Genomic DNA, 11,059 nt, shown 5'->3' on the forward strand with positions numbered 1-11,059 from the left:
TATCTATCTATCTATCTATCTATCTATCTATCTAAATGTATCATCACTCACATTAGGCATTTGACTTTTGCAGTAAACCGAAGCTATAAGCAAAACTCCAGAAACTATCCTATATATCCATGCAGAAATATAACACTCAAGCCCATCTGTTTATGTATAGCTGTGCCTCTGCCACTTGAATAAGATGTAGTTACACTGAAACCAGATCCATTTTTTAGGCTGTTTGCTGAGTCAAGCACAACCCCTTTGAGGAGCAATATCATATTTCATGCAACAACATTACAAAACCCTACAGTGTCCTATTACGTCTTTAAATACTTGATATGTATATATACGTAGTAGTCTGTAATCAATTAGATGTTGGACTTTTATTTTGAAACAAAACGATCGGAAATGACTCACTTCTTACTAGATTAGAGCCACTGGGAAAAAAAGTGACATTTGGTGGAAAATACAATTGTTCTCCTACAGGGGCGCAAGGCGGCTCAAAAATACCAAATCCCTATTAACCCCCATTCAAATCTTAGTTTATTCCTTATTTACGCAATGCAAATTACAATAATTTAAATCTATTACATTTTCGGATTTTTTACCTAACATGCAAATCCAAATTTTCAATAAAACAATCTCTATAACATGATTATAAAAATCTTTATCGGATAATCATCAACTATTATGATTGGTCCATCCTAATAGCGCGGAGAAAAGTAACAAGTATCACGTGACAACGAGTCCAGTCTGAATAGTTAGTAATATTTAATGCAATACCTAAAGGACAAATACACTTTGTTTAATACGTATTAAAGTGACAACTGAGTAAATATAAAGAGAGAGAGCGAGAGAAAGAGTGAGCTTAGCCGTGCTTACATTGATATACTCACGCCACTCTATCCTCTTATATTTCTATGGCAGAAAAACATCCGCCCCCTGACTCATCATCACATACTCACTCAGGAAGAAAGAGAGGAGGCAGGAGTGCGATGGCCATTGAGATGCGCCCTGGTGTCAAATATGGCTCGTTTCTGTCTTTTGCAGTGGTGTTGGTAGCGTATTGGTTCCGATCACCGGACAGCTCGGTTCTGGACGACAGCCTGGACACGGTTCTGTCTTCACTGCTGCGCGCGGAGCGGAAAGTGGGCTGGAACGGCGTGTCCAGACCGCGAGTGGCTATAGGTAACGTTACAGACTTTTAAGTGCACTTAACATCATGCAACAAATAATTATGATATGCAATGCATAGGCTTGATTGAAATACATTCTGCAGTTCTCAAAGTTCAAAATATCTATAATTATGTTACCTTGTATTTATTTTTAGATAAACTCAGTAGATATTTATTAGTGAACTTTAATAATAAAATATTAACTAATTTATGTAATAATACAGTAATATCATTAAATGTTAGATTTGCATCTTTTGGTTTAAGTATGCATTGCATATGCATGCAATTTTGCATTTCTCAAAATAACGTATGTAATAAATAATAATATAAATAATAAATTAATTGTACACATTTAATGTAATAATATGTATTGATTTTTGTTTTTGTGACTGAAATGTATTGATTTCTTTTTTTAAGTTTGTGTTAAATATTTACAGTACACTGATAGTTATTCATTTTAACCAGGGTTATTATAGTAAACTAAAGCTAAAAGTGTAAAAAACATTATTATACTTGAAATAATATTTTTTTTGGCTGAAATAAAATAAAACAATTTAAACTTATTTAATTTCATCTAGTTGCCTAGGAAATGTTTCTAATTTTTATTTATTTAAATTGTATGTAAATAAAAAAACAATTAACTGAAACTATATAAACATATAAAGTAACTAATAAAAATGACATAAAAACAAAATAAAATTACTACAATTTTAAGTAAAATTATAATAAAAACAGAAAATACAAAAAAATAAAAACTTCATCTAAATATCTATTTAAAACTATAATAGTATCCTAATGATACTAAAATAACAGCTAATTTTTATATTCAGTTTGCCACTTTTTCCTGATGTTTCCTGTTGTTTCTGCAACTGCGCATGGTACTATTTGATCTGATAATATGGCTTGTTTTGCTTCTGAGGATTGTTATCTTCTAAGATCTGAGCTGATGTTTTGCATGGTAGTTTTGCATTCTTTTTTTGGTTGGTTTGCACTGTAGTAACAAGTGAGGCAAAACAACTTTGACAACCAGGTTTCGGCCTTGTTTACCAAAAGTCTTCGATCATTAACCTGAGTCACATACACAGCCCATTGCAATACTATTATTTTATTTGTTGCTTACATTACAGTCAATGCAAGTGAAAGTTCTGACTTTTCTAGACTCTTGATTGAATCTGGATTGATAATCAGTCAGTTGAAGTTCTGTATGCATTGACTGATTTCTGATTGCTTCTGTTTTCAAACTGTGATTGGTGCCTGCCGGTCTGTTGCACCCTGACAAACAACAGCTTTAGTCTGTGGTCATGTTTGCTTTTGCCAAATATGCAGATTCAGATATTCAGATATTGCATGACCTATGATTTACGTGTGTTTTGTTGGATGGTCAGGTTCAAAGATGAATTTATTGTAATATTAGATTAGATTATTTCACATGTGTCATCTCTTATCAGGTTTTGGTGGCTGTGTGGATATCATAGTCGATGGAGTGACTCTGCTGAATAAAATGGGTTTGAAACCGACAGACCATCCCCTCCATCACGACTACATAGAGAACGCAGAGCAGCTGGCACAGAGTTTCGCTTACTTTTTCTCCCCCGGAGCTGCTTCAGAGTAAGTGAGAGCCATTCAAGCATGTTCGCAAACCCCTCAGGACTGTACAGATTGCGCAATTTCGTATAATACAGCTGTTCTGATTTATTTAATTTGAAGCCAGTTAAATTGTTTTACAAGTTTACACAGCTTAACTGATTGCAAACTTCCGTATTGTGTTAGTTAATAGTTAACAGTTGGAATTAACACGAATGAACTGGTTTCACGAGTTCCCCACAAGCTTACACTGGTAACCACAGATGTAGGTCATTACATGAACTGTGAACAGCTAATGAAATAATATTAAATATTGATTATTTCATTTCAAGGAATAGTTCATCCAAAAAGAAAAGAAAAAAACTGCTGAAAATGTACTTGCACTAAAGCCATTTAAGATATAGATGAGTTTCTTCAAAAGAGCAGATTTGGAGAAATCTAGCATTGCATCAGTTGAGCTCACCAGTGAATGGGTGCCGTCAGAATGAGACTCCAAACAGCTGATAAATTCATCACAATAATCCACAAGAAATCCATGAGTCCATCAATAAACATCTTGAGAAGTGAAAAACTGTGTTTATAATGAAAATTCCATTATTAAGACGTTTTAAACATTAAATTGTACTCTATTTGTAATATTGCTATTTCCAGTGAAAACTCATCTCGTCTGAATCAGGAGAGGAATATGCACTGTTTGCCAGCAAAAAGAGCCTAAAGCTATTTGTGAGGGAGGGGACAACAGATATGTGATGGACTTTTTCACTGGAGGAAGAATTTTTATGACATATGGACTGGTATTTTGGCCAAAAGCAATGAAATAAAGTTAAAAAGCCTTAATTATAGATTTGTTTCTTACAGACGTACAGTTTTTCATAAGATGTCAATTGATGGACTGGAGTGGTGTAGTACTTGTGGATTATTGCAATGTTTTTTTATCAGCTGTTTGGACTTTCATTCTGACGGCACCCATTCACTGCAGAGGATCCACTGGTGACCAAGTGATGCAATGCTACATTTCTCCAATTCTGTTCTCTCAAAGCTGTTCCTTTAAATTGTTAAGCTGAATTTTGTCAGACCCTCTTTTGTTGTGCTGGCAATATGGCAGCTGCGTCCTGCAAGAAGAGAATTCACACTTGAGAGCGGAATGACAGGCTTCTCAATATAATATTGCAGTTATGTTGAGACGATGCATAGTGCTGTTTGAGCCGTGTCTGAGTGGAGTGTAATTTACAGCTACTACTGCCAAAACGACACACAAGTGTTTGGAGACGCGAGTGCTTCTGGTTGACGCGTGTTTGGATTGATCTTTGAATTTCTCCTCTAGATAATAACCATCAATCGTGGAGTTTTTCTTTTCATTCTTTTTGGCTAGAGAGCCCTTTAAGCTTGGCAATTCTGTGAAAGCTTTTAAAATGCACAAAACATGTTCAGGTTGCAGCTGTCATGACACTTGTTTAACACTATTTCCAACCATTAACAAATGGTTAATTTATAATTAAATGCAGTGAAAATCCACTTCTCATTGACCTTATTTGCTTTATACATATAGGCCCGGTTTCACAGACAGGGCTTAGACTAAGCCAGGATTAAATCATTGTTCAATTAGGACATTTAAGTAATTTTTATAAACATGCATAGAAAAAAACATTACTGGTGTGCATCTTGAGACAAAACAAAGGCACCGATATATTTTAAGACCAGTCAGTGCAAGTTTATTTCAGTTCAAACAGCTCAGACTTACACTTTAGTCTAGGACTAGGCTTAAGCCTTGTCTGTGAAACCGGGGGTTAATGTATAAGTAGTAAGTAACATATAAGTAATACCATCCTTTGTTTACATCAATCAATCAATTAATCAATCTAGAACAAATATTTAAGAAACTGGAAATGTATGTTCTTCCGTTTTTTTAGTTTGTTAGCAACTATTCATTACATTGTGAAACAAATTTCTATAAAAGTTTTGTTTAGCTTTTGTTTGAATGTTTCTTAATATGAAATCCTGCACATTACTTTTTGAGGAACTATTAACAGTGCTCATGAAAGCTAGAATAAATATGTTGATTTATACAAGCTAATCTGTTATCACTCATGGAACATGCATAATACTGAGCTAAAAACAACCGTTTAACATAAACGGTTACCAAAAGTGCGTCATCCAAATCTTCAGAAGTGTATGTTGGATCGTTTTTGTCATTTATGAGCAGTTGTTCTGGAAAGCATGACAGTTCCAGAAATGAGAACTTCTGTACTAACCATTGTTTCATAATTAATGATTAAAAGCTCTAAAATTAACCTCACCTAAATATTGACCAACATATTGATGCTACATGAAAATAAATAGTACTAGAGCAATTAACACCACAGAATTAAAAAGAGTAAACGAAACTAATTTTAGTTATATTATATAATATTTTTTTTCCATCCAAAAATGACACGGAACGAACAAAAACCCTTTAAATGCTTGACTTGTGGGTGCAAAACAGGATGTTGATTAATATAAATACAGCTTCTGAATCATTACTCTACAGCACAAAACCTGCAGCCTGGTGTTAACAGCTCTGCCATCAGCAGGCCCCTGCATTTCCTTTATGTTATACAGCTGACAGTGTTTTTGTTCTTTTCCATAGGAGGTTTGTGATGAATGACACACTCTTCAGTGAGCTGGTAGAGGCTTCTCGAGAGTTACCAGGAAACAGGTGGTCAATAGGAGGAAATGCACCTGTCATGGCCAGCAGGATGGCGCTGGAAGGATGTGATGTGCTTTTAGGGGGCAGTTTCAGCACCGATTTCACCGATATCCTCTCACAGCGTATCACAGGTGCTGTAATGCTTTATGCTTAAAGCCTTTTCTATTCAACACGGTAAATATAACAAGAACACTTTAAAATCTTAATTTAAGTATTTTTCTATTTGTTACAGCTGTCTTCCATATTATTCATTGCAATTAATTTTTTCATCTCTCCTCAGTGGCTGGAAACACAGTGGATGAGCCAGACATCCACCTGATCCTGGAGTATCCCACAGGTGCCACATGGGGCCCGTACACCTCCCGAAGGGCCAACAGGTAGGCTGATTTACTTTCAGATTTTTTTATTTTTACTGTACTTTCAGTCTAAACTTTCTGTGAGTGTTTGAAATGTTTTTTATCTTGCATTGCTGTAGGTATATCATCCATAGTGATGACCATAATCCATATCTGGACTCCATGGAGCAATTTCAGGAGAAGCTGAAGAGCTTCAAACCAGATCTGCTTGTTGTAGGAGGGCTACAGATGATGGACAGCTTCCCTTTCAAAAAGGGTAAGTGAAAGAAGACACACAAGGGCAATAATTAACTTTCATTAATAACATTTACAAACATTATAATTAGGGGTCGACCGATATGTGTTTTTCAGGGCCGATGCCGATACCGATTATTACAGACCAAGTAGACCGATAACCGATATATTGAACCGATATATATGTCTGGTGTAAAAATGAAAATGAATGTCAAAATTAAGAATAACAAGGGCTCTGACAAAAACGGCCTTCCCTAGTGTTGGTTGCACTTCTTACTCTTGTCTTCCCCCATGCATCCATCTACAATAAGGGTAATATATAAAGAGAGAGTTAAAAGTGGGGCCACTGTATGCTTCATGATTAAGCCTACGAATACTAAATACCAAAGCTAAACAGCTTGGGAAAATGTAAGTATTTGGCTTCAATAATTTACATGTTAGAAATGTATGTGTAATAGCATAACCTCTCATAATTCTTCATTAATTATTTTCGGTTGACTAAATCATAACCTACAAGAGTTGACTATTCAATTCATCATCTAATGCACATCAGTTGATTAATTTAAAAAGCGCAATGTATATAATACGTGTAAATAATTTAATTGTCTTCATAGCTCCATTGTAGAAGTTGCGAAGAAGACCGCAACTATTTTAATGAAACTATAACACTAATAGCCTGCTATAGGCTCACTTGGTTCAATAGCCTATTGAAATGTCCCAATTTCCGTCATCCTAATCTTGGCCTATGTGACAGTAACTTAATCTTGGCCTATGTGACAGTATCTTAGTCTTGGCCTATGTGACAGTATCTTAGTCTTGGCCTATGTGACAGTATCTTAGTCTTGGCCTATGTGACAGTAATTTCCATTAGTTTTCATTTACAGAGCAGTGCAAATGAAGGCATAAAACGTTAATTTAATTTATCTTTTAATCAAATGAGAGTTGAACTCTATTTTTTGGCAAACAAATGGGTTTACTATTAAAATTAAAACATGTAAGAAATAGCGTATTGTGTGATTGTTCTTTTAAACAAAAGTTGTAATAATTGTAGTAGCATTAGTAAATAAACCGAACTTTTATTTTGACGGGTTGCCGTCAGGACCTCTTAAGTTTCTTTAGCCTATTTATGATATGACGATCGTTTTACTCAAACGAAACAGTCAAATGCTCATGAAGTAACTCTCAGAGCAGTTCTGGGGATGATGTTCATGTATTTATGTCCTCATTTAATGACATGGCAGATGCGGAATACACCGCGAGCGTCGCGCACTTCTGTGTGTGTGTGTGTGTGTGTCAAAACCGCACGTCTGTGCCTTTCACATATACAGAGACACGCCGAACATGCAGAATTCATATTTAAATAGTCTTTTAGCAGCTTAATGTTTACAGATAGTCCATATCATGAGTCGATTTAAGTGTACTGACCTACTTTTGATTAATTCATCCAAACTTACTAATTCATCCAAACTTGACTAATTCCGTGACTCCGCGTTATACAGTAAATTCCATTTATATGACTGGATTCCGCGATTCCCCCTGCGTTTCCCCCATCTCGGAAACCATAAATAGATAATATTGAGGTTTTTACAACTTCAGTGTAGTGGATTGTAATTTATTGCAACTTGAGCAACGTCTGCTGCTGCCTTTGAGAGATAACTGATGCGCTGATGAAGCAGCACCTGTTAGCAAGCGCTTTCGGTGTGAGAGCGTCTTTAGTCTTCCACGTTGATTGGTCGGACTCCTGACTCTCAACAAATCAGATGCGTGGTGGGCGGAGACTGCTCTAGGCCACAGAGTGGTGAGTTCCGACAGGCTGCATCAGAGCCAAATAGCGCGTTGCATAATTAAATAATTTTATCGGCACATCGGTTTTGAAAATGACCGATGCCGATTATTATAAAAATGCTTAATATCGGTGCCAATAATCGGCCAGGTCGATAATCGGTCGACCCCTAATTATAATGCTCAACAAATCAATATTTAATCTACTTTAAAATAACAATATGAAACTTTTTATTCATGGATTTGAATTATTATTAATGTCAGCCCATGTGTGGATCAGTGGCAGTTTGGAGGTAAACTAACTCTGTACTGTCACATGGTGAGATTAGTATGTTTTCCCAGCTGCCCTGGGAAAGTAGACTGACTGTAACAACTCGTAGCACTTTGTCTGCTTTGCTTCACTTTTCTGTCTGCCCTAGAGGGAAATTAGTCTTACTAATATTTGCTGTACATTTTCACTGCTTCAAGTAATATTTAGACCTATAGGTGAAAATACTTAAAGTGTTTAGCTAAATTAAACTGTATATAAACAGTAATAAAAGAAAGATTGTTGGAGTACATTTTATAAGAAAATGCTATTTGTGACCCTGGACCACAAAACCAGTCATAAGTACCTTTCCTGTAGCTCAAATAGTAGAGCATGGCGCTAGCAACGCTAAGGTCATGGGTTCGATTCCCAGGGAAAGCAAGAGCTGATAAAATGTAAAAACTGTAACTTGAATGCAATGTAAGTCGCTTTGGATAAAAGCGTCTGCTAAATGCATAAATGGGAATGTAAGTAGCAATAGCCAAATATTCATTGTATGGAACATAATTGTCGATTTTTCTTTTATGCCAAAAATCATTAGGATATTAAGTAAAGATCATGTTCCATTAAGATATTTTGTAAATTTCCTACCATAAATATATCAGAACTTAATTTTTGATTAGTAATATGCATTGCTAAGGACTTCATTTGGACAACTTTAAAGGCGATTTTCTCAATATTGTGATTTTATTTTTTATTTTTTTGCACCCTCAGATTCTTCAGAGCATCTCGGCCAAATATTGTCTGATCCTAACAAACCATACGTCACTGGAAAGATTATTTATTCTGCTTTCATGTGATGTATAAATCAATTTTAAAAAATGTACCCTTATGAGTGACCGGTTTTGTGGTTTACGGTCACATTTCAGTATTTTTCCTGGTTTCATGTTTAATTTAATGTTTTGCATGCCATTTCTTTTTGCAATTAATTGAGAAATTTGCTTCAAAGAAAAGCTTTTTCAGTGTGTAAAAATATTTGTTCAAGTTGTAAATGAAATGTAGAAATTTTACAGGAAAATACTATTTCAGTCTTTTACTTCAAAATGTAAATGTATTCAAAAAGCAATCAAAAACTAGCCATTTTTTAGTGAATGTTGTTTTTATGCCATTTATTTTTTCACTCTTAATGTTCCATTAATTATTTAACTATAGGGATGTAATGATTCACTCAACCCATGATGTGATCCGATTCACAATACCTATTACAGATACTGATACATTTTTTTTTAACAAAATGAGATTTAAGGCAAATTATAAATGAAAAAGTGTCCTTTTATTATTTCTCAGACAAAATTATGCAAATTTAAATATGTCTAATAACAAAACTAAAGTGAAATGTTACAACATAAATATTACAAATAAAAGAAATCTAAGCTAAGGCTTTGTCTGTGCACTTTCCATTTAAAATTAGAGGCAGTCACTGCATTTTAATCACGGTCCAAACAAAGATGCTGCATATATGCCACATGAGCATTTTCTGATTTAAATTAGATTGTATAATTTCGAAATTTGAAGCAAAAATACAATAAAACATCTGAAGGAAACAACCAGCAGATGGGCTGAATGACAACGCAAATTCACTGTCTGACAGCAGGTGGTCCTTATTGAACAGCAGCGGTACAGCGTTTCATTGGTTACTGCTGTAAACAAAGCAGTGCTGCGCTTATAAACACTGCTTTACTATGCATTATACAGAGGCAAGATGAAAAGAAAATACCATCTAAAATGATCTGAAGACAGCCAGTTCCCCTTAAAGATACAACTGGGGGTGGGAGTTTATATTAGTTTCGATTCGTTTAACATCTCAACCAATTTGAATCGTCATGTATTTTTATTGATTTTCAGTTGGCTCGGAGAGCATCATTACATCCCTACATGTAACATTAAAATCAGGGTTTCTGCTGTATTAATTAGGAGATTCTATAATAACTGTCTGTTTCCTCTAGGAGAGCGTGAGGCTCTGCTGGGAAAGCTGGCGAAGATGTTGTCCTCCGCGTCCCCACAGACCGCTGTCCATTTCGAGATGGCCAGCTTCGTAGATGAGAGTCTGATGTCAGATCTCCTAGAGTTTGTTCTTCCTCACGCCGATTCGTTGGGCATGAACGAGCAAGAGCTGCCCAATCTCCTGAGCCTTTTCCGTGGCAGCAACTTGACTGTGCTTTCCGACCCCAACCCACGCGTAGCTACAGTGCTGGACCAGATGCGAGAACTCTACCGTCTGGTAAACCAGCGCCACCAGGAGGCCGGGACAGGTCGGCCACTCACACGCCTTCACGTCCACACACTGGCTTTCCAGGCCATCATCGTCAAACACGGCTCCAAGTGGAAGAACACCATGTCGGCCACAGCCAAAGCATCTCTGACCGCCAACCGACACGTCTGCGGCTCGCTGGACATCGATCTCAGTAAAGCGCGGCTAATCATGGACGAATCATTCTCCATAAGCAGGCAAGAAGGAAGTCAGAGAATTCTGCTCCAGAAATCTCGACCCGTTTCCTGCTGGGATGAGGACGGCTATGAGGTTTGCGTGGCTCCTGTGCTGGTGTGCACTGAGGTGTACCAGACTGCTGGAGGAGGAGACAACATCTCTGCCGCTGGGCTTGTACTGCAGATCTGAATATGATGCATCTTTATTTGCTTTTATTGCATTATTATTATTTTTGGGAAACACATCGAGACAGGTCATGTGCAATACAAACATTGGGTCCAGCTAATATAAAGTTGGGTGAATCTCACAAAACCTGTGAACAACATATCCACATCTTATTTCACCCTTAAATCACAAGAAACAAATGGGAGATTTTGCTTTTATACAAAATATTTTTTTTAATTATGTTGTTTAAGATTTTTTAAATATTATTTTCTTAACAATTAAGCACACTTTTTATCTAATTCTCATTTCTGCATTATCTTTGTTTGTGCTGATTTTTAAGTTGCATTTAAAAAATTA

The 11,059-nt window shown here is 36.1% G+C and overlaps 1 protein-coding gene across 1 annotated transcript in view; it reads left to right on the forward strand.

Annotated features, from left to right (window-relative positions):
* Window positions 1-948: 948 nt before the first annotated feature.
* The window catches only part of LOC306850723 (ADP-dependent glucokinase-like), an 11,801-nt gene continuing 1,690 nt past the window's right edge, over window positions 949-11,059 (forward strand). Inside the window, exons 1-6 of the mRNA XM_079386546.1 lie at window positions 949-1,173; window positions 2,609-2,768; window positions 5,371-5,561; window positions 5,711-5,807; window positions 5,906-6,042; window positions 10,056-11,059. The exon at window positions 10,056-11,059 is cut by the window's right edge and continues 1,690 nt beyond it. Coding sequence (XP_079242672.1) covers window positions 981-1,173; window positions 2,609-2,768; window positions 5,371-5,561; window positions 5,711-5,807; window positions 5,906-6,042; window positions 10,056-10,726 — 1,449 coding nt within the window. The 5' untranslated portion in view covers window positions 949-980 and the 3' untranslated portion in view covers window positions 10,727-11,059. The remainder of the gene's footprint in view (window positions 1,174-2,608; window positions 2,769-5,370; window positions 5,562-5,710; window positions 5,808-5,905; window positions 6,043-10,055) is intronic.

The sequence above is a fragment of the Barbus barbus genome (genome assembly GCF_936440315.1).
Source record: "Barbus barbus genome assembly, chromosome: 30".
NCBI lineage: Eukaryota > Metazoa > Chordata > Actinopteri > Cypriniformes > Cyprinidae > Barbus > Barbus barbus.